Source organism: Scyliorhinus canicula, chromosome 1 (assembly GCF_902713615.1).
Source record: "Scyliorhinus canicula chromosome 1, sScyCan1.1, whole genome shotgun sequence".
NCBI classification, from domain to species: domain Eukaryota; kingdom Metazoa; phylum Chordata; class Chondrichthyes; order Carcharhiniformes; family Scyliorhinidae; genus Scyliorhinus; species Scyliorhinus canicula.
Genome location: NC_052146.1, coordinates 281766012 through 281790231, shown reverse-complemented (window position 1 = coordinate 281790231; position 24220 = coordinate 281766012). Strand labels below are relative to the sequence as shown.

General features: G+C 45.6%; 1 protein-coding gene across 2 annotated transcripts in view; it reads left to right on the top strand.

Moving 5' to 3' along the window:
- Positions 1–24220, top strand: part of fmn2b (formin 2b) — a 499858-nt gene that overhangs the window by 342032 nt on the left and 133606 nt on the right. For both annotated transcript variants that reach the window (XM_038814212.1, XM_038814205.1), the window contains one exon: positions 14432–14493. In XM_038814212.1, the coding sequence (XP_038670140.1) occupies positions 14432–14493 (62 nt within the window). The remainder of the gene's footprint in view (positions 1–14431; positions 14494–24220) is intronic.

Sequence of the window (24220 nt, the reverse complement as noted above, 5' to 3'; positions counted from 1 at the left end):
CTGTGGGAGGAAGCCAGAGCACCCAGAGGAACCCACGCAGACACGGGGCGAATGTGCAGACTCCACACAGACAGTGACCCAAGCCGAGAATCGAACCTGAGACCCTGGAGCTGTGAAGCAACTGTGCTAATCACAGCTCTCTCTGTGAGCTGACTGGTCTCGCTGGAACTCTGACTTTCATATAAGGGTTTCCAAATTCCGCATTCTGAAGAACATGCCTCGGAATCTTTTCCCAAACAATGATTTCACTTGAATGTCTTCACCAAGGATCCACATTCAGGATTTCAATCCCTCCTTTTGGGTATTTGTCTGCCCTCGGTTGTCAAGTGCATTCAAGCTCCCACACAATCTCTCATGTACCCAGCCATGCCAAAAGAACACCACTGCTTCACCGGCTGTAATAAGGTGTTACCAACCTTTTTAACCATATCTGATGTCTGGCTTCTTGCAAGCCCCCATCTCCAGGTGTGCATCATGCAGTCTCTCTTTACCTAGAAGTCTCTCTCTCTGCTCTTGCAATAGAAACATTAAAAATAGGAGCAGGAGGAGGCAATTCGACCCTTCGAGCCTACTCCTCCATTTACTATGACTGATAGTTCAACTCAATTGCCTAATCCCGCTTTCCCCGATATCCTTTGATCCCTTTTGCCCTAAGTACTATATCTAACTCCTTGAAAACTTACAATGTTATGGCCTCTACTACTTCCTGTGGCAGTAAATTTCGCAGGCCGACCACTCTCTGGGTGAAGAAATTTCTCTTCATCTCTGTCCTAAATGGTCTACCCCATATCTTCAGACTGTGATCCCTGGGCCGGGCTTCTCCCCTATCCGCACCTTTAGGGGCTAGGCCCGCGCCGGAGTGGTTTGCGCTCCGCCGATGGCGCCAAAACCAGCGCGAACGGCCTTTGGCGTTACGGCGTCGGGGCTAGCCGAAAGGCCTTCGCCGGTCCGCGCATGCGCCAGTGCGTCAGCGGCCGCTGACATCACCACCGGCGCATGCACATTAGGGGAGGTCTCTTCCGCCTCCGCCATGGTGGAGGCTGTGGCGGCGGCGGAAGAAAAAGAGTGCCCTCACGGCACTGGCCCGCCCGCCGATCGGTGGGCCCCGATCGCGGGCCAGGCCACCTTGGGGGCACCCCCTGGGGTCCGATCGCCCCGCGCCCCCACCCCCAGAACCCCGGGGGCCCGCTCGTTCCACCAATCCCACCGGCACCAGAGGTGGTTTAAACCACGTCGGCGGGATTGGCCTGTCAGCGGCGGGACTTCGGCCCATCGCAGGCCGGAGAATCGCTGCGGGGGGCATGCCAATCGGCGGGCCATGATTCCTGCTCCCGCCGATTCAAGGGTGGCGGAGAATTCCGGCCACGGCGGGGGCGGGATTTACACCGGCCACGGGCAATTCCCCGACGTTGCGGGGGGTCGGAGCATTCCGCCCCTGATTCTGGACTCGCCCACCATCAGGGACATCCTTCTGCATCTACCCTGTCTGATCCTGTTAGAATTTTATAGGTTCCCAGGAGATTCCCCCCTCATTCTTCTGAAGTGTAGCAAATACAATCCTAACCAATTCAATCTCTCCTCATATACCAACCTAGGAATCAGTCTGGTAAACCTTTAGAGCAAGAACATTCTTCCCCAGACTTCACTGAACCTAACCCATTTCCAGGTTTCTGTTCTTTGTTCCTTTGACTTCAATCCCAAACCCTTGTTTCTGCCACTTTGTTCTTTTCCTTCTGTGACTTTCTGTCCCTCTGTTGAATAATCCTTGCCTCTGGGTTACCTGGTTCCAGACTGAAACTCCAGTGTTTCTGCCTTTCAGTGTGGGCCTCTTGTTGCTTCACAACAGTTTTTATGCCCTGTGTTTTCTTTAAGGGGTTGTATAACCTTATGACAATGCAGGCAAAGTTTAAAGCGAAACTAAAACTGAACCAAACTCTTAACACACAAATACAGAATCTGAAATTAAGTTTAAAGTTGTATCCTATTCCGAACCCAATACAAGTATAAATTACTAAAGCTACCTCTATTTCCTAACATTTCAAGATTCTGGAGTTGCTGCACTTAGCAGATTTTCCATTTCACTCCACTCTGATGTTCTGGTGCAAAATGTACACACCAATTGGAATGCATCCTTTCATTTTGCTTATCATTGTCTACTTGCCTCATACGCCATTACCCCTTCTGTCAATTAATCATCTCCTGTCCTCTTCCAAGTCACAAATCTTCAGATTATCTCTTCAACTTCTTTACCTTGATTCCCACGTTCCTCTTTTTTTTTAAATTTGAAGAAATTGTTTGTGTGGTGAGTTTTCCATGCAGTTGTTTTTCTCATGTTTGCATTGTCTTTTCTAGCTGAACTCTCTTTTTATTTTGTCTATTTAAATTCAGAGGTCTGCAGCACTGAAAAGGCCCTTCGGCCCACTGCGTCTGTGTCAGTCAAAAACAACTACCTAACTATTATGATCCTTTTTTCCAGCACTTCGCCAGTAGCCTTGTCAGCTTTAGCATCGCAAGTGCACATCTAAATACTTAAAATGTTGTGAGGGGGTCTCTTCCTTCACCATCCTGTCAGGCAGCGAATTCCAAATTCCCGCCATCCTCTGGGTCAAAAAGTTTTTCCTCACATCCCCTCTAACCCTCCTGTCCCTTAGCTTAAATCTAGGCCCCCTTGGTCATTGATCCCTCCACCAAGTGAAAAGCTTCTTCCTTTCTATACTAGCTATGCCCCTCATAATTGTATACATCTCAATTCTGTCATCACCCCCACCCCCTCCACCCCTCCCACCACAGTCTTCTCTACTAAGGGGCTACTAAGGCACAGGACTAAAGAGCTCGCTTTTAAAGCAGACCAAGGCAGGCCAGCAGCATGGTTCAATTCCCGTACCAGCCTCCCCGAACAGGCGCCGGAATGTGGTGACTAGGGGCTTTTCACAGAAACTTCATTTGAAGCCTACTTGTGACAAGCGATTTTCATTTCAAGGAAAACAACCCCAGTCTATCCAATCTCTCTTCATAACGAACACTCTCCAGCCAGGCAACATCCCGGTAAATCTCCTCTGCACCCTTTCCAGTGCTATCACATCCCTCCTCTAATGTGGATTCCAAAACTGCACACAATACTCTAACTGTTGTCTAACTAAACTTCTATACAGTTCCAGCACACGTTTCCTGCTCGTAAACTCTCTGGGTGCAATTTAACAGAGAAATTTTGAACTGTCATTTTGGTCACGACTGGTGGGATATTTCACGATGGTCGTGTTGGCGAGATTGCGGCCCGCTGTTAATAACACTTGGTGCAAAAAAGGAGCCTCCATAAGCTTCTCGGCATTACTGGTTGTCTCGCCGTCTGATTCACCAGACTTCTAACTCAGCACCTCACCACAAACAAGCCGAAGATCCTTTTAAGCACTCCCTCACCCCTCACTCCCAGTCAACTAGCATGGCACCATGCACACTTGCTCCTTGCTTTGGCGATGCCGACCTGGGCAGGCTTCTCAACGCTGATGATGAGAGATGGGGCATCCTGTTCCCCAAAGGGGGTCAGAAGGCCAGCAGTAGGGCAGTGGCAGCGGCTGTCAGTGCAGGCAGCGTGACCCAGAGAACCAGCGTCCAATGTTGGATGAAGACAAATGACCTCCACCGAGCTGCAGGGTAAGTTACCATCTCTCTCCTGGCATTCATTCCGTCAGCCACCCCTCAAATCCCATCCCCCTACCAACAGTTCACTGGCTGACACCTCACACCCTCCCCACATCCGATCTTTGTGCATCTTCCTCACACCCCCTGGCATCTATCAGCATGGATGTCTCTTTCATGTCCATTTGTGGTGGCCCCACATGCCAACTGCTATAGATCCCCCTGATCCATCTGCTGTTGTTTTCCCTGCAGCAGAGAAGGCTGAGGGGGGACCAGATTGAGATGTATTAAAATTATGAGGGACATATGTGGATAGGAAGGTACTTTGACCCTTCCACTAAGGGGAAATCACCAGGGGGCATAGATTTACGGTAATGGGCAGGAGGTTTTGAGGAGATGAGAGGGAAAACATTTTCACTCAGAGGGTGGTTGGAATCTGTAACTCTCTGCCTGAAAGGGTGGGAACCCTCATAACTTTTAAGAAGTATTTAGATGAGTACTTCAAGGCTACGGACAAAGTGCTGGAAAATGGGATTAGAATACTTAAGGGCTTGATGCTCGGTAAGCATGTGAAGTGCTGAGACGCAGCGTTTGAGTGTTTGATTGTTAGCTGCTGCCTCAATGTTGCTGATGCTTCTGGAGGTCGGGCAAACTATTCAAGCTTCAAAGTTTGAAATGCAATACAATAATTATCATCTGAGATATGGCACATTTACCCGCGAGAATCCATTTGAGAATATTTTGTTTATTAATCGGTCAACATTTATGTAACATTCCACGTATCACACCAACCATTAAACAACAAGGAAACGTCACCTTTCCATATTGGCATCTAAATCAGCTAAGCTTCACAAAACAAACAAACACAGGGCATTACCCACTGCAGGTTCCTCAAGAGAAAAGGAGAACAAGCCAAGACTGAGACTGTGATATGTCCCGAATCCTGTCGTAGGAATGATCTGTTCATCAATTTATTACTTGTTCCATGTATTTGTGTCATGCTCCAATTAGAAGCTGCAGCTATGCAGACCCTTCCACATGGCCCAATCTCACCGGGCCAAATTCTGGCATCCACATATTTCAATGGTGCTCAAGGTGCAGTTAAACACCCTTGACTTCCAGAGTGTTTAACCCGGGGCGATGTGCCAGTTACATGCAGCACTCACCGCACCAGCAACAAAAGCATCAGTGTTCTACAAAAGCATTTATTCAATGACATCATCAAGTGGCCCATTTGGATCAACGTCGCAAACCAGGTCCCGCAACGTCGTCTTACGTCAAGCCGGATTGCCTTCTGGACCCTCACTCTTCTCTTCTGTTTTTCATGTTTCAGGCATACAGTAACTACACATTTAATACTAAAGAATTTATATCATAGAGTATATTATGGAGTAATTTTAAGTATTAAAATGCTTATTTTTTCATATAAATAGGAGCTTATGATAGCATCTCTAAAGATTTTAATCAAAGACTGAAACATTCTTCATTGCAATTGTTACGATCCCATTTGATATAACTGTACGGGAAGATCCCTGGCTCAAAAGACTGTAACTTTTCCTTTTTTTAAAAAATAAAATGTTAAGGAACAGAGTCGCAGTACTGCCAATTAGTTTTAACAAGAGGAAAAAACATTTATTAAAAATGGCAAATTTGCTTTATTATAGTATACTCCGCTTCACTCGCTTTAGCCTGGCACTTTCATACAGGGGTTTTGGGATTAATATTGATTATAAAGTAGATCTTAAGCTACAATAGTCTCATTAACACAAAAAGTCCCTTTTCAAGCACGCAAGACATTCCTCTCTGAAACCAAGCTTTCTCCTCAAAATTCCCCCAGATGATTCGTATGCAGTGAGCCGCCTTGACTCACTAAACTCCGGTTTCCGCACGAGTGATTTCAAATTCAGCTTTCAAAGGTCACACTTTCAAATCTTCTTTTATGCTTTCTCTCTGCTGCTTCCGTCAAGATTTTGCTTTCAGATTTTACACCTTTCCTTTCAGTTTTAGTTTTACAGAAACGCTTGAGGTCAAGCACCAATGTTCACCATTATTTCAAATAATGTCTCCCAAATTGTGGTAATTTCTCACAAACCTTAGCACTACAGCAGATACCTTTCTTGTGCCTCACAATCCAATGCCTTATCAACTCTGTGACTTTACTGAACAGTAACTGTTCCCAGTTGCCTTTATTCCATTAACCTCAGACCTCTTGGAAACTTCTCTTCAGTTCTCTAGTTTTCTTAATTAGCTGGACTTTAGATTTCCGGCATCTGTTTTCTAAACCATTACCCCATAGTATGGCTTTGCTTCCAGCAAGGCTAAAAGAGATATACCCACTTTAGCCTTCTCAAACCAACTGCTTATGGAAGAGATGTGAGGGTTGCCGCCTCTCTCACTATCTATCTCCAATTGCACTCCAATTGCACTCCAATGAGCTAAACTAAAACTTAGAAGCCCTTCTACCTTAAAAGGTCCCAGTTGCGAAGCAACCACGGCTGGTTTATTTACGCTTTTCAATGTAGCCCTCTTTAAGCACAATAGAATCACGATTGAAAATGAAACCGAGCCCCAAACACACATCTTTGTCCAGCATGAATTTTAAAAAATAAATAAATTTAGAGTACCCAATTCATTTTTACAATTAAGGGCCAATTTAGCCTGGCCAATCCACCTACCCTGCACATCTTTGGGTTGTGGGGGCGAAACCCACGTAAACACGGGGAGAATGTGCAACTCCACATGGATCGTGACCCAGAGCCGGGATCGAACCTGGGACCTCGGCGCAGTGAGGCAGCAGTGCTAACCCACTGCACCACCGTGCCGCCCTCAACATGAATTTTAACTATTGGAACAGAAACATTGTATTAATCACACTTAAAACAACTTGTATCTAATATTTACCAATACAAAGATCCCTTAAAATTATCTTTATTTTCCTGACACATTTTATGATATGGTATATGTATACAGTATTAATGTTTTAACATTTTATTTGTGAAACGCCTGCTTAGAAAATTTGGCAATGTTTGAGATAAGGTAAACGTGCATTGGAACGTACCATTTAGGGCAGCACGATAGCACAGTGGTTACCCAGCTTCAGGTTCAATTCCTGGATTGGGTCACTGTCTGTGCGGAGTCTGCACATCCTCCCCGTGTCTGCGTGGGTTTCCTCCCGGGTGCTCCGGTTTCCTCCCACAGTCCAAAGATGTGCGGGTTAGGTGGATTGGCCATGCTAAATTATCCTTCATGTCCAAAAAGGTAAAGTAGGGTTGCGGGGATAAGGTGGAGGCGTGGGCTTGAGTGGGGTGATCTTTCCAAGGGCCAATGCAGACTCGATGGGCTGAATGTTCTCATTCTGCACTGTAAATTCTATGGTTATATGAAGCCTACTCCATTTGAAAAGCTTAGGGGGTAATCCAATGACTTTTCTTTTCCCCAAAGAGACATCACGGGTGGGATTCTCCGGAATTGGCGGGGCGGGCAGAAATGGCGCAGTGGAGTGGCGGGAACCACTCCGGTGCCGGGCTGCCCCAAAGGTGCGGAATCCCCCGCACCTTCAGGGGCCAGGACGGTGCCGGAGTGGTTTGCGCCCCGCCAGCCGGCGTGGAAGGCCTTTGGTGCCGTGCCAGCCGGGACCGAAGGGACTGCGCTGGCGCGGGTCCGCGCATGTGCGGGAGCGTCAGCGTCTGCTGACTTCATCCCCGCGCATGCGCAGGCGGGTTCACCTTCGCGACCGGCCATTGCGGAGGCCTACACGGCTGGCGTGTAGGAATAGTGTGCCCCCATGGCACAGGCCCGCCCGTGGATTGGTGGGCCCCGACCGCGGGCCAGGCCACCGTGGGGGCACCTCCCGGGGCCAGATCCCCCCCCCCCCCAGACCCCCGCCCAAGAACCCCGGAGCCCACCCGTGCCACCAGGTCCCGCCGGTAAGGGACCAACTCCAATTTACGCCGGCATGACCAGCATGGAACGGGCGGGACTTTGGCCCATCGCGGGCCGGAGAATCCGGACACCCGGGCCAATTGAGTCGCGCCGGACCCCGCCATTCTCCGAGGCGGGTGGTGCAACTCATGCCGCGCCGGTTTTTGGGGGGGGCGGGAGAATTGGGAGGACGGCGGGGACGGGATTCACGCCAAACCCCAGCGATTCTCCCTCCCAGCAGGCGTCCGGAGAATCCTGCCCCACTTTCCAAACATTAGTGATATTTTTATGAAAGACACTGGTCTGTTTGAGGTTCTACCGAGTTGAGTTATGCCTCTAACGAATGCTTCCATTTATGGAAACTTAACCCAAAGCACTGTAATACAGGTGAAGTGCACTCCAGATGGCAGCAGTCCCCTTCATAGGCCCAGATGCAAGTGCTGGTCTTCCTGTGTAGTATCCACTCTCTTATTAGTATTCACAGCATGGATCCATTAGTCAAGTGTCCGGACGAATAACGCCAGGTCGGAGTACTTTGGATTACAGCAGGGGCGAGGCAGAGGTTTTTCCCCATCAGTTTTTCCCTCGCGATTGAACCATTGTCTGTGGCACTCAGGGTCTTGGGGTGGGTGGAGAGGTATTGTGAGGGGGGGGTGGGGGGTGGAGCACCAAGTCTCTTTGTAGGGCAGCACGGTAGCATGGTGGTTAGCATAAATGCTTCACAGCTCCAGGGTCCCAGGTTCGGTTCCCGGCTGGGTCACTGTCTGTGCGGAGTCTGCACGTCCTCCCCGTGTGTGCGTGGGTTTCCTCCGGGTGCTCCGGTTTCCTCCCACAGTCCAAAGATGTACGGGTTAGGTGGATTGGCCATGCTAAATTGCCCGTAGTGTCTTAAAAAGTAAGGTAATGGGGGGGGTTGTTGGGGGTATAGGGTGGATACGTGGGTTTGAGTAGGGTGATCATGGCTCGGCACAACATCGAGGGCCGAAGGGCCTGTTCTGTGCTGTACTGTTCTATGTTCTATGTATGTGGATGATCTCCTGTGTTGTACATTTCAAACCCGGTGGAGAGTTTTGATAGGATTTTGGCAGAGTATAGTCTGCTCTCCAGGTATAATCTCAATGTGGGGAAGTGAGAGATGTTCCCGATCAATGCAGGGGAGGAGTCTGGGGCAGCTGCCATTTCGGTAGGGGGCAGCATTCAGTATCTGAGGATACAAGTGGCCCAGAGTTGCGTGAAGCTGCCCAAGTTGAACATGTGGGATATTTTGCTGTTATCATTAGCTGAGAGGGTACAGATGATGTTGTTGCCAATGTTTTTGTTAGTCTTCCAGAACCTTCCAATCTTTGTGCCCAAGTCCTTTTTTAGGACGGTCAACAAAATAATCACGGAGTTTACATGGGCGGGCAAAGTTCCGCCTAAAAGGATGTTCTTAGTGCAGGATAGGCGGAGAGGGGAGGCCAGCATTGCCAAATCGGCAGAATTACTATTGGGCAACAAACATTGCCAAAGTTGGGAGGTGGGCGCTGGAGGGGAAGTTGGTGTTGGGCGGATGGAGGAGGCCTCATGTCGGGTGACCAGGTTGAGGGCATTATTGCTGGTGCCTCTTCCGTTCTTGCCAGCCAGGTACTCCGCGAACCCTGTGGCGGTGTTATAGCTGAGCGTGTGGTACCAGTGTCGGCAGCACTTCAAAATGGAAGGCACGTCCCTGTAGGCACCGACTTTGAGGGTTTTTCTCAGTTGGGTTGGATTCGAAGTTTGGGGAGTGAGAGTAGACGGGGATAGAACATTCCAGGCACTTATTTATTGGGGAAGGTTTGTAGAGTTCGGGAAATTGGAGGTGACGTATCATTTGCCAAAGAGAAATGGGTTCCGGTACCTTTAAATGAGGCACTTTGTGAGGAAGGAGCTTGGCTCGTTCCCGAAGCTGCCGCCCATGCTAAGATTCTGTCCGAGGAGGAGATGGGGGGAGGGCAGGGTGTCAGAAGTATATGGGGTGTTGCTGGAGGGAGAGAACTTCGGTGGAGGAAGTAAGGTGCAGGTGGGAGGAGGAGCTTGGGGGGGGGGGAGGGAGAGAGTGGTTTGGAGGCTGGGGTGTGGAGTGAGGCGTTGCGCAGTCTGATTTCATCCTCGTCATGTGAGAGACTGAGTATCATTCAGCTCAAGGTGGAGTGTTGGGTCCAGGATGAGCCGTTTCTTTTCAAAAGTAAAAGATAGGTGATAGGATGCTGTGCAGGGGGCCAATCGAACATGTCCATTTATTCTGGGCATGGCCAAGGCTGGAGGAGTTCTGGAAAGCCAAAGATTCTGGGGGCAAAGGTGGCTCCGAGCCAGCGGGTGGCAATGTTTGGTGTGTCAGAGGATCCGGGAGCGCAGGGCCTCTGCCTCCCTGATGGCCCGGAGATAGATACTGCTCGAGTGGCGGGACTCTGAGCCACCTCGGGCATGGGTGAGCGATTTGGCAGAGTTTCTGCACCGAGGGAAAATAACGTTCGCTATTAGGGGGCTCAGATGGGGAATGGGACAACTCATCGCCAGCCCAACTCATCGCCAGCCCAACTCATCGCCAGCCCAACTCATCGCCAGCCCAAAATAATAATAAAAACAGTACAGTCAACAGACTTCTTAACAGCGCTCTGGAGTGAATGGAATCTATTTAAACAATTTAAACCTATAGAAAACAAAGGACATTTTAACATATTTTTCAGTAAATTTACTCTATTTAAAAAGTGCCCAATATAAAAACGATTGTATTTAACCAGAGACAGACGGAAAACACAATACAAAAAACAGTAACTTACAATTAACAGCGTCTATTTCAATAGAGCCCTACAGTAAACAGTCAACTGACCAAATCTGAACCTAATCAATTTCACATTTGTCGCTCGCATGTTCCATAACCCTGGTGTTTGTCAATTTCAGCTATTCAGACGAAAAGCACAAAATTATATGTGGCAGGTGCGAATATACATTGAGCAACTTTGTGAGTTGCAAAGTGCACTCTGGTAAAAGTCGGCTGATATATGCTACTGGTTTCATGCTAATAAGTTTCTTTGAGATGCCACGATTGATAACCCTATGCAGGTGTGTGTGTGTGGATGCGTTTGCGTGGATAGATGTGGGAGGATTAAATAGAGTAAATTTACTGAAAAATATGTTAAAATGTCCTTTGTTTTCTATAGGTTTAAATTGTTTAAATAGATTCCATTCACTCCAGAGCGCTGTTAAGAAGTCTGTTGACTGTACTGTTTTTATTATTATTTTGGGCTGGCGATGAGTTGGGCTGGCGATGAGTTGGGCTGGCGATGAGTTGGGCAGGCGATGAGTTGGGCTGGCGATGAGTTGGGCTGGCGATGAGTTGGGCTGGCGATGAGTTGTCCTAGACCCTTCAGATGAGGGATTTATTTCGAGGTGGAGGCCTTGTCAGTGTGGGGGGTGCTTTCTTTTGTTTGGGGTTTGTTTTAATATGAGGAATGGGTGGCATGAGCTGGGGGTAGGAGAGGGGTGCCGTTTGGATATGTTACTACGTATGCGTTGATGTTGCTGCTGTTTCTCTTTGGTTTGTATAAAAATGAAAATGCTTTTAATAAAAATATATTTTAAAGTATTCACAGCCTGGGTTGATTTGTCAGATTGCAGCTCCAGTTTCTATCATCCCATTGGTGACAACTATACTGCTCCCACTTTAGAGAGCTGTTGTGGAAGGTAGAATGGGAATTTGTGGGTGCAGGCATAATAATGTTGGTCTGGCCAACCCAGGCTGCACAAGCCAGTCTCCCATACGGGAATTGGTAGATATTTCTCTTCATTCCTTTGGATGAGGTTATCGGAATGCTGCTGTATATCCTGGTGAGACAACACGGCAGGGCAGCTTGGCAACATCTGCTTCTGAATGTCTATAGTTTCCATGCTGTGCTTTCATCCTGTTTTTGATCTCACCCAAGCGTATTGGTTTCACAGCTGGTGCAATGTTACCATCGGCTTCTATGATGTGGGTGAGGTGCACGAGCCTCGCTTAGTTTTTCAGCAGTCATCCCACCAACCTGATGACATGACATTTGATCAGCCCACTCCACTGATGGGTCAGGCTGTAAAAAATGTAGGAAAATATATCTGTTCATATCAATTGCCCCAATAAAGTAGGCGTCTCACACTTTCATGACAAATGGAGGTGTATTTTCTCTAATAATTTCAGAATCCTGCAAATGTTCCCGTTATTTCCATCAATAGTTTTTACGGTTGGCAAACTGATCAATCTCAAAAAATAGCCAGTGAAAGGCCCTGGTAATTATTTAGTTTTGCAGCTTTATCATAAATGGCGTATAACATCACGTTTATTTAATAGCCGTGTTATAGCTGTGTGAGGGGCAACCTTTAAATGGTTTTAAATAAGAACGATTAGGTGTGCCTTCATTAAATGGTTAATTTGAATTTAACGACGAGGCACAGTGGATCACATAAGACCATATTTATAACTGTACACCTATATTTCCAGTTGCTGCATTGACCCATGTGATAATAGAACCCCAGTGTCAACTAAAGACTAATGAATCTTTGCTTTCGTTATGCCCCATTTTTCCAGGGAGTAATAAGCTACCTAATGTGAATTGTTACTATATGTAAATGCCTACAGTGAGGGGGGAGGTTAGTAAATTGCTATTTAATGTATTGCTACAATTTTCTTATGAAGCACTGCAAACCGGTGTTCACAATTGTGACCAGTGTTCACTGTATTTAAGTGGAGAACGTTAAAAATATATATATTTTGGGGGGATAAAAACTTGGTTAAACTGTCGTCCAGCAATTCACTAAACAAGAAGGAATAAACTGTAATTTATCAATGATTCTGGTGATGGAGGGGGGGAGGAGAGAAAAATGGTTGATAAGCAGCGGTGGTTAAAATTTCTCAGTTGGTCATACTTTCTGGTTCAATTTTGTTATCCGACCACAGTCCCTGGACTTGAGCATAAGCTTGAATAGTGACAAAATGGCAGAGTCACTATGAAAGTGATCTTAAGCTTAAATTGACAAAGCATTCCCCTAGCTGCCCTTGGTAAAGTCTGCATGTAACTTGGTTGTAGAGACCAGAAGGTGAACAGACTGAATCCTGGCCTGTGCTTAATTAGCTAATCTCGACCGGGATGACAGTCTGGGTTGCTTTCACTGAACAGAATAAATACCCTTGGTTAAGGAGGGAGAATGTTGGTCAGTATCTGATGGCTATCTAGTGACCCATTGGGAAATGTTGAATATTGAACAAGGAGAGCAGTGAGCATTTTTGAACAATCTGAACTCCCCTAAACTCATGCATGAAGAATTGTCACCTTGGCAATGCGATTGAAGCCACAGAGCCATGTCCAATAGGAGTCGAGGCCTTTGATGGGGGAAGGGGGAAGAAAAGCTGGATTTTTTTTTTGTCAAAATTTCTAGTTGTAACCGTTTAGGCAAAACTGTATTAATACACCACTGCAATGCGTATTCTGAAGGACAGATGTTGGTTTAGTGGCAATATCACTGGACTATCGTGATCCAGAGGCACAACCTAATGTGCAGCAGATGTGGGTTTAAATCCCACCATGGCAGTTGGTGGAATTAATATATCTGGAATTGAAAGCTAATCTCAGTATTGGTGACCACAAGAATATTATACATTGTTGTAAAAACTCATCAGCTCACAAAAGTCCTATTTGGGAAGAAAATCTGCCATCTTTGCCCGGTCCGGCCTTCATGTGACTCCAGATCCACAGCAATGTGGTTGACTCTTAATTGACCCCTGAAATGCCCTTGCAAGCTGCTCAGTTCAAGGGTAATCGGTGGTGGGCAACAGAAATGCTGGCCCAGCCATTGATGCCCACATCTCATTTTAAAGAATAGTATTTTTCAAAGGATCTGGGCTTTTCACAACCCTGTGAAAGCTGATCACAGCAGTGACGCCGATTCTTCAGTTGCCTAATAAACTGTTGTAACTTCTGTGTTGAAGGCTTGACTGGAATTTGGCTGGAAGTGAAATGAGTAGGAGCAGACCTTTCAGAATGACGGGCCATGTGCTGCATTTTATATGATTTGATATGTTGCTGCTTGGAAAAGTGTATATACAAAAACGTCTTCGCCAAAGTATTGTAAATGCAGGTCATGGGTTGATGATAGTTCACTGTATAACTCACACAAGATGCATTGTGTTCGTGCTGCAGTTAATCGTGCAGCCATTTAAAATGTATGCATTGCAGTGATCTTGCTGTCAAGAAGCAAATTGAATTAATTGAAAGTCTGCTTACCAATTTCCAGAGACGCAAACTGCAATCGGATTAATAATGAGAGATTCCGTGAGAAGTGTGGACCTCCCACAGTGTCTCGCATAGAAATTTGTGGGAATGGATGAGAAATATTCAAAATCTTCACTAAACTGTCAGATTTATGTGTGGAGGATTTGACCCTTGCCGTGGTCTTGACGTGAACTGGCGAATTCAGTTCTGGATTAGTCTTCTCGGGGTTGACGCCTAGCAGAGCTGAGAATGTGCCCGTTTTGTTATGATGTTGCTTTTATAATTCTCTCTGTCAGGCGGGAAGCCTTGTCTGAAGCATCCCTCTGATCTCTGGCTTTGGCTGTGATAATGGAGCCTGTGTGTGTGTGTGTGTGTGTGTGTGTGTGTACGTACACACTTGGTGGAATCCTGTGGCTGTTGACACCTGGCTCCGTCGGCGTGCTAGCTTGTAATTCTTGCCAGAGCACAATTCCAAGCCTTAGCGCAGCCAAAGCTCATAAGCCAATCTGACTAGCAGGTCACCTCGGCAGCCATTGAGCACTTTTGTGCTTTATTAACCTTTCACAACTGACCTGTCATCATTTTGACAACTATTTCTTTTGTCCCTTTGACAGCTGTTCTGAACTTGGACAATTCTGTGGTTGACCTGGAGACCCTTCAAGCCTTGTATGAGAATGTGAGTATTGGGACTAAAGACAACTAAAAGAAAACCCCAAGCAACAGAAGCACAAGCTTTCGGAGCTAAGCAGTCAGGAACAGGGCAGTTAACCCCAACACTCAAAGCCATATGTTAGCCTATGTAGCACGGCAATTATGCTGCATATTTGGTATTGTAGCTGAGCTACTGTTTCATTCCAAAACAATCCTTTATTTAACGTAATCCGATTCTCTGCCTATTCTTCATGCTATTGCAGTAGGAAATTCAAAGCAATAATATTTTGCCATTTTATCCCTCGCCATTTATCCTCCACCTGGTGGCAAAATCCCCATTGCAAGGTTTTCATTTGAGTCCAGTTTTGTAAGGTTAACACAGGAGGTTGTATGAAATAAGTCACAGTTTAAAATGTGTACGCTCAGCTTCATGGAATGTAAGAAGGTTAATGTTTGCAGCCTGTGGAAATGAGCAAAAGGTTTAGATTTGACTCGCCTCATTTAAGGGGCACCATGAGCATTTATTGAGTCCTGACCGATTTTTATACAGATTTCTCGAGTTTAATTCATTGCAGGCCAAATTGGGAGCATTTATTTCTGACCTCAATCGTTCAATGCACACAAAGGTGCCTGAACTCTGAGCACATTCCTTTTCGGTAGCAACATTCACAATTGAACATTACGATATTGAGTTACATTGCAAATGTCATGTGTTAGGTTCCAATAAAAAGCCAGGATAGACATAGTTTTAAGAACTGAAGATGTGTTGTTCCCTGTTCAGAAACAAAGGAAAACGCTACTGAGACTTTTCGACCTTTAACTCTCGCCAGAATAAACCAGCTTCAACTGCTGGTTAACAAAAGTGTTTTCTCCGAGGTCTTAAAGGTCTTACCAGTCACAAAGTTTACACATTAGTCACTCACAGGAAGCATCAAAGTTGTTGCACATTTTTTTGATTTCCATGTTCCACAGCACAAACTAATCTTCTCCCTGAAATAATGGAAAGCAAAATTAATCCTCTGGCCAAAACCTTTGGAGGGGGGGGGAGGGGGGAGGGAACATTTGCTGCTCTACAGGGGTCAAAGTGACAATCGTCCGCCTGTAACCAAGTATAAAATCTAAAGGTTTGTGGTTGCAAAGCACTTTTTTAATAGAATGTACTCCCCCAGTCAGCCTTCCTCGAGAAGGTTGGAGCCCTTCAATTAGCAATTAAGGAGTGATCCTCTCCTTGTACTCAAAATATTCAATGTTATTAGAAAAAAGTAAATTTGGAACGCTATCTCAAGATGCATCATGAAAGCAGAAGCACAGAGCCCAGTACAATTTGGTGATGGGCAGATTTATCACAAGTCCTTCACAGAAAGAGTAGTTAGCACTTGTAAAGCACTTGTGGGCAAAGTGGAGGAGACACAAACTTTGATGCATTTAGGAGACAATTGAAGGAGGATTTATAATTTTTTCCTAGGTAACAGCACGTAAATAGGCCAAATGACCTTCCCCATCAATGTTTCGGGTCATTTGCTTGCACTATGAAGGAACAATTAGATCCCAGGATCTAGAATTGAGTTTCAACTTGGGCTCAATTAAAATAAAGGAGGTGCCTTAGCAACACAAGTTATGAAGACGGGCAATAGTCTTAAAGGCACCATTAAAGGGGAAGGTTCAGGAAAAGCCCTGAGAGCTGGCATTTTCTTTGCAGAATTGGAGGAAGATTTTTATCCATATGATGAATAAATATATATATTATATATATATATGAATAAATATATATTTATATATCAGCAATCTTTACATTTGTTCAAAGCTTGTCCCCTATAAATGTGTGCTGCTGTGCCAGAGCTGAAGTGGCATCCACAGTCTATCTTGCAGAGGGCTGGTAAACGGGCACTGTGGCGCCAAGCTGCAGGGGAGAAATAAGGAAAGAAAATGGTGGATATGGAGAATGATGGTGCAGGATTAGGTGGATCATGCACGTATGACTGAGAGACTTCACTCTCTGTTCCAGAAAGGGTGAAGTAGTTGGAATGATGGGGAGCAAAGCAGGATTTCCACTCGGTGGTACAGGACCCATAATTAGTGCCTTGGCATAGGGCATGTCAAGTGACGGCAGCATTCGTCATATGGGTGTGTGGTCATTTCCCTTTAAGTTGCTTCCAGATGCACCAGACAAGAGTGGCACAGTACTGAACACACTGTATGCCAGTGTGCAAAGGACTGACTCCATTCTGCAACAAATGTCTGAAGCAGCGAAACCATTTTCCAATGTAAAAGGCCACAAATTGGCATTTTCTTGACTTGACTAACCTATCCCATAAGGCAGACAGATGTGTAATGTGCAGCCTTCAGTACCAGGTATCTTTGGGAGCAGTTTGTCCTGAACTGGAGCCGGAGCAATTAAAGGCAAGAGTCTTTACTGAATGTCTTACCTTTATCCCAGGCATTATTTCCTTGGTACATGCTGTTCCCTAGCTCGGGAGATAAACAAGCTATCTAGAGCATTGCTGTTCTGGAGCTGGTCCTTACAAGGTACAAATAACACAGTTGAGGTGGGGACTTATTATTGGGACATCAATATGTTGTATTATCCTGCAGTCTTTTAAATAATGCTGTATTACACATGCAGTGGTAATAGGGTGAAAAAATGGATGTGCAGTTTCGGCTTAGTTACAAGATTTTGTAACCCTGCGGTTCTAATTTAATTAGGAGTTCAGTCATGGCTGTGATGATGTTGTGCAGAATTTCATGTTGCATCACTTTCAAAAAGAGATGCGTGCAATTTTCTTTTTGCAAATTCTGCAGCTAAAAGAGAATGGACCAATGATTAAATGTCCAGAACATCCAGATCACTAACAAACAATGCTAGAGGCAGGACTTCTACTCGCAAAGCAAATATTACAGATTGTATGCACTGTATATATTGACTGTGTATTTATAAATATTGGCCAGAATTCTCGGGCCGTTAGGATACTCTTTTCCCACTGGCAACGCACCCCCATGTGAAGGTTTTCCGGGAGCATGGGGTGGCTTCAATGGGCCATCCCATTGACGAGCGGCAGGGAGAAAGAATCCCCCATCAGGGAATGGCACGCCACCAAGAAACTATGGCTGATGGACCAGAGATCCCACCCACTGTGGCTCATGTCTCCTTTCCTCCCTAACCCATGCCAGATACGTTAACACGTGGTGGGAAACCCCAGGTTCTACTGGGAATAGTGAAGTCGATCTTGCTTCTTGAATGCTCTGCTCATGCTTTTTCAGTTGCCTGTCACTGAATTGCATAACCGAGGATAATCCTAATTTTTATGCTAAATTTGTTTCCTTGAGTTTCTCCCAGAGACTATTGACGTGCAATAATCTTCCCGCCTCATAAAGGCTGCCACGGTCATGATGAGTTTGGAAAGTGGGGTCTTTATCAGAGAAAGACAGCCTTCCTAGACTATCACCTGGGCAGATGGACTAACTTTGTTAATTTAATGTTTGTGTCTCAAGTGATCCAAATGCAGGTAGAAAGATCCTTCTTACGTTTAAGTCGACAATTGATTGAGCACTAAATAGACTGCGTGTTGTCTACATTCCATCAGTTCGTGACTTTTCGAACTTTGAATAGTATTAAATGCTTTTGCATTTTCCTCAAATTCAATGAAAGCTTTCTTCCAAGGATTTACTGAATAGGCTTTTGATTTGAAGATTCCTACCCTTTAAATTGATAACTAAACTCTGATTAGTTTTAGTCATTCAGGAAGAGAGCAGCAGATGCCTTTCAGTCAGAAGTTATTTAAGGCCGGTTAGCAGAGGTACACACTGGAGCCACCATTACACATATGGAGTGTTATGTTTCTGACTGTAGCAATCGTAAAGAATAGTTTTCTGTCTCCTCTGCACCAATGTACTATTGCAAAATATGTTTTTTTAAATGCTGAAGATATGAATAACTGCTACTTGGAATGCCTAAAAGACTTTGAGTATGTTTCAAAATTGTTGACATTGAAAGGGAAGGGCAGTACACGTCAAACAGAAGGAGGAAAAGTAGGTAGCGTGGTCTTGGCAAAGGGTTTTGAGTGAAGTGGCAAGGTGATGCGCCATGGAAAACTTGCCCAGCCTATCCGACCTCTCTTCACAACTCAGACCCTCCAGCCCAGGCAGCATCCTGGCAAATCTCTTCCCCCACCCTCTCCAGTCCAATCAAATCATTCTTATAATGTGGTGACCAGAACTACGCACACTACTCCAGTTGTGTTCTGAGCAGCATGACCTCCCCACTCTCGTATTCTATGCCTCAACTAATAAAAGCAAGTATCTCACATGCCGCCTTAACTCTCGGGGATCTGTGGGATACGCACTTCAAGGTCTCTCTGACCTCCGGTACTTCGCAGGGTCCTGTGATTCACAGTGTTGTTATCCTTTGCCTTGATTGCCTCCCCAAGTGCATTAACTCACACTTGGAGAATAAATGTGTTTTTAAACGTAAAAAGATGAACACTGTTTAATGTACACACTTGTGACTATGTGAATTGTTTTGGGAGTTAGCTACAATATTGCCTAGGTTAAGGTTATAAAAATGAGCAATACATGGGCAGCTAGGAAGCAAGACTTCATTCTGCTGGCATGTGAGAGATTTAGCCATTTTATTCCAAATTTTCTGGAGTTTATTTTAAATCTGTGTCACTTTGTGGTATCAAGGAAGCTGATGTGTTTGCAAAATCGATATTTAGCTGTTCTAAATGTATGTTGACATTTGCTGTCGGAAGATAATTATAGTCTTGAATTTAACTTGACTTGCTGTTAAGAAATATTTGGTTCAAATTCCAATCTGATTCAGGAGCGGCTGCATTATGGCAAAATCTTGTTTGAGAATATGATTTCTTTTTGCTCTCTAGCTCACAATATCCCTGCTATCTCTGTAGTGCCTGTACTGGAAATATGATTTACTGGCCGATAAATGTCTAGGAGCTTGTTTTTGCAAGCGCTGACCATATGAAAGGAATGACACAAAGTTACGATTTCATTTTGAATAATGCTCCAACTCCCTCCTCCCCCCTTGAGTCTTTTCTAGGGAAGCCTGAGCACAGTTAAGTCCTATTGGCACCGTAGTGAGAGGGACCATTGCCACGCCAGTGGAGAAATGCTGCTTGTACTAATGTTCCGTTCCCCCTCTGTAGCACCGCAGTGCACGGTTCACATCACTTGATTGAGGATTCTGTTTGTGACCGAAACGTTTGAAATGGATCACAAAGTCGTGTTCTTCTTTCAAGTCTCTTTGATCTTTTCTGTGTTGGCTCAAAGCTGATGGTGGTCATGCTATTTTTTTTATACAAGTTTGAAACTTTTTAGATTTTTGAAAAATATTCTCATGAGAGTGCAATGTGCTTCACTTGTCATTGGGTAGAAATAAATGCATGCTTTGGAGCCAGAGATGAAAGCAATTGCCCCTCTAGTTTGTCAGCTTGAGTATATTACTGCAGATACAGTGGTTGTTTCAAAATAGATGGCCTTAAAAAAAAAATAACATCAATGTATACATTTCCCATGCCTGATTTGTTTAGTTTTATTGTACAATACAATGAGTGTGTTTCGTTGCTCATGTAAAACTTCCGATTGTCTGCCACTGTCCCCATTTGTCAGGCTGCACCCTGTCTCTGTTGTTGGCCACTTCACCCAATGATCCTTGGACTCTTCTGAGTTTCGACTGTCCATTCACAGAATCCTGCAGGCCAATGGTGTCGGGTGGTAATATTATAATGAGATATGTTGACACTCGGGAGTATTGTTTTCATACAAGCTGTGATTCAATGCGTAATGCTGTTTCGCCTGTTTCACAAGGTTCTGGGTTCAAGTCACACTCCAGGGTTTGAGTGCAAAACTCAAAGCGCACCCACTGTCTTTTGGATGAAGCATTAAACTGAGATTTTCTCTCCAACTCCATGTTTCCTGCTCGGGTTCATGTAAAAGATTTTATGACACTATATTGAAGAAGACAAAATAATGTTTGAGGATCCTCTGATGTGTGAGAGGGCAGACAGGAATACGACTAAAATATTTCATTCGAGGGCAGCATGGTGGTGCAGTGGTTAGCACTGCTGCCTCACGGCGCTGAGGTCCCGGGTTCGATTCCCAGCCCTGGGTCACTGTCTCTGTGGAGTTTGCACATTCTCCCATTCTCCCTGTCTTTGCATGGGTTTCATCCCCCACAGCCCAAAGATGTGCAGGGTAGGTGGATTGGCCACGCTAAATTGTCCTTTGGGAAAAAATTATTTCGGTACTCTAAATTGAAAAAAAAAGTTTCATTCGCACTACAGCAGGATACGCCTTGTCCCCTGGCCATTGTTTATGCCTCGAGCAACATCATGATAAACAGGTTACCTGGCCAGTATCACATTCCTGGTTGTGGGAGCTCACTGTACATAAATTGGCTGTTGCATTCTCTATGTTAGAAAAGTGACAACACTCCATTGGCTGCAAAGTGCTTTGAGAACTCTGATAACTGTGAAAGGCGCTAGGTAAATGCAAGCCTTTTTTCATGATTGCACTGCAACTTAATATGTTTGAACTGGACTGGTTTTGTTGGCTGAGTAGAGCCTACTCTTAGTCACTGCAACACGGGCTACAGTTTGCCAGCAGAGGATTCTGTTTTAAAGAGAGATAGGTTCTAATGATTTTGATGGTAAAAGTCTAATCATAAATATTAAGAACTTAGAAGCGTTTAGGTATGGCTCCCAGTTTATGCTGCATTTTCTCTCTCTGCTGGTGTAGCGATTGAGGTGCAACAGTTAACTTTGGTGCAAACTGGAAAATAAAGGCCCGATTGCGATCTAGTGATGCCCGCTGAGAGGAATATATATGAGGACTCTGGGCACAAACATGTCTGTGTTCACGTGCATCATTCATTGGCCTGTTTGTGCACACTGTCCAGAGATTCACACTTGCTTGAGGTACCAAACGGCTGTTGACATCTTGCCTCAATAGGAAATAACTTCAAGGAAAGTGTTAAAGCCCATGGCGAGTGGGGTGGTGAGGTGGTGCCAGATGTTGTTATATGAATGTCACAGTAAGAGAAGAGTAATTTGATATTCCAACTGGCTGGGTTCCTAATATGAACAAGACTGAGTCAAGAACGAAAGTGAATTTCAGTAGCGCCTTTCATGACTTCAGGATGTTCCAAAGCACTTCAAATCACTGGACTACTTTAAGTGTCAACTTCTTCTTGGGCAGTCCCTCAGGGTTGAGGATGACTTGCTTTCACTCGGGGAGGTGGGTTCTACGGTGGCTGAATAGTCCAATCCTGGATCTGCAAACTCTGCCACAAGTTTGGCAGGTGGTGTTTGATGAGGTGGATGGGATGCTCTGGATTCTGCGTTCTCCTGCTGCTGTTTACCCGTGGCCTCCCTGTGCTCCACCTTGTGACACTCCAGGAGATTGGCGCATTCTCAGATTCTTCTTCAGTTTGTGTGTTGTAAAGCCAGTGAGTCCCACATGTTGATGGGGATGTTGCATTTATTTAGGGAGGCTTCCAGAGTGTCCTTGCAGCATTTCCTCTGCCCTCCTGGTGATTGCTTGCCATTGCGGAGCTCCAAGGAGCGTACTTGTTTCAGTCTTGTGTTGGGCATGTGGACACTGAGGCTCCCCATTGCAGCTGGTCGGGTGTGACCAGTGCCTCGTTACTGGGGACATTGACCAGGGAGAGGACGCTCACATTGGTATGCCTATCCTGCTGTGGATTTGCAGGATTTTACGGAGGCAACGTTGGTGATATCTCTCCAGGGATTTGGGGTGTCTGCTGTACATTGTCCATGTTACTGGTGCATGCAGGAGGAGAAGGAACAGCTGCTCTGCAGACCGTGAGCTTGGTGCTGGAGTACTGTGTCTTTGAACACTCAGTTCCTCGAGCAACCGAAGACTGCACTGGTGGATTGGAGTCGCTGCTGGATTTCATCGTTGATGTCTGCTCGTACCGAGAGGAGGCCCCCAAAGTATGGGAAATAATCCACAATGTCCAGGGGCCTGCTGTGGATCTTGATGGTTGGGGGGCAGTTTTGTGTTGCAGGAGCAGGCTGGTAGAGAACCTTTGTTTTCCAGATACTTAGTCTGAGGCCCAATCTCTCCGCCCCAGTGAATGCATGATGATGTTTTGTAGCTCGGCCTGGAGTGTGCGCGCACACAGGTGTCGTCTCGATGACAGAAGCTTGGGTGGTCTTGATTCTGGCCTGGAGGCATCGGAGGTTGATCACTTTTCCGCTTGTCTGGTAGCTTGGCTGCACTCCAGCGGGGAGCATCAGGATGACAGGGTAGAATCACTGCATAGAATCACTACAGTGCAGAAGGACGCCATTTGGTCCATCGAGTCTGCACCGACCCTCTGAAAGAGCACCCTACTTAAGTCCACATCCCTATCCAATCTCTGTAACCCAACAACCTCTCCTCACCCTTTGGACACTAAGGGGCCATTTAAAATGTTCAATCCACCTAACCTGCACACCTTTTGGTGGAGGGAAGTGCGTTGATGCGATGACGCAGCCCTGTTTGACTACAGTTTACACACTTATTGCCTCAGTGGTGGATCCATTGATCAGGATCACAGTTTGCATGTCCTCGTTGAGGAGGCGGAGAATGGTGACTAATATCTGCGGGCGGCTGAATTTGAGGAGGATGTTCGACAATCCCTCACGGTTATATGAAAGTCGCATTAAGGGGAGAATAATTTGGTACTCCAACCGGCTGTGTTCGTAATATGAACAAGACTGAGTCAGGAACGAACTTGAATTTCAATAGTGCCTCTCTTGACCTCGGGATGTTGCAAAGCATTTCAAATCACTGAAGTGCAAGTATGTTCACTTATAAAATAGGGAATGCAGCAACCAATTTGCACGCAGCAAGTTTCTACAAGCAGCAATGAAAGAAATGACACATCATTGTCTATTTTAGGTGTCGGCTGAAGGGAAAATGCTGGCCAGGTCACCATGGGGAGAACTCCCCTTCACTTGTGCAAATAATGTTGAGGATCCTTTCTGTGTGAGAAGGCAGGCAGGAAAACGACTAAAATGTTCCTTCCGGAATACAGCATTTCCAACACTGGGTTTAGTGCCTCTAAATAATGTGGGGTGAAAATGTCCAGGGTGTGGCTGAGGGGAAATTATATGTGCCTTCAAGTAACTGGCATGTTGCGCATTTCCAGTTAGGCCTTTTAATGAGCTTGCCTATCTCCGTCAGCCCACCCGCTTAACAGGGATAAGTGACCCTGGAAATTAAATTGAGACAAAATGGTGAGAAAAGTCATTTCCTCAATTGACAAATGGCCGAGTGAGATCACGAAGTCTGTGGGCCAGGCTCTATTCCCCGCAGCTGAAGGGAAGTAGTTTGTTTTGTGTTAATGGGCATCGGTGGGAGGCCTAAAATTGGAGACGAGTGCCACTTGAAATCAAGACAAACCCACAATGGGATTAACTCTTGGAGCAGCCCGAAGAACTAATTTGATGCATCTGGTTGTTTAGCTGTGACCGACCTGATCCTGAGAGGCAGAGGTGAAGAATGGGTACAGATTAAACGTTTTCATTTTCGGAAAAATAACTTGCTATCTCTCTTCTCCACCCTCCCTGTTGGCTCCATTGAACATGACATTTTATTTTAGCCAAGAATTAACCACATCTATCAGTTTGCACACAATCCTTTTCAGCTTGCAAACATCATTCTTTCACCTAAGGTTTGAAGCTGTAGATCAGTGAGAATGTTGCCGCCACTCTTAAGATGGCATTGTTTTG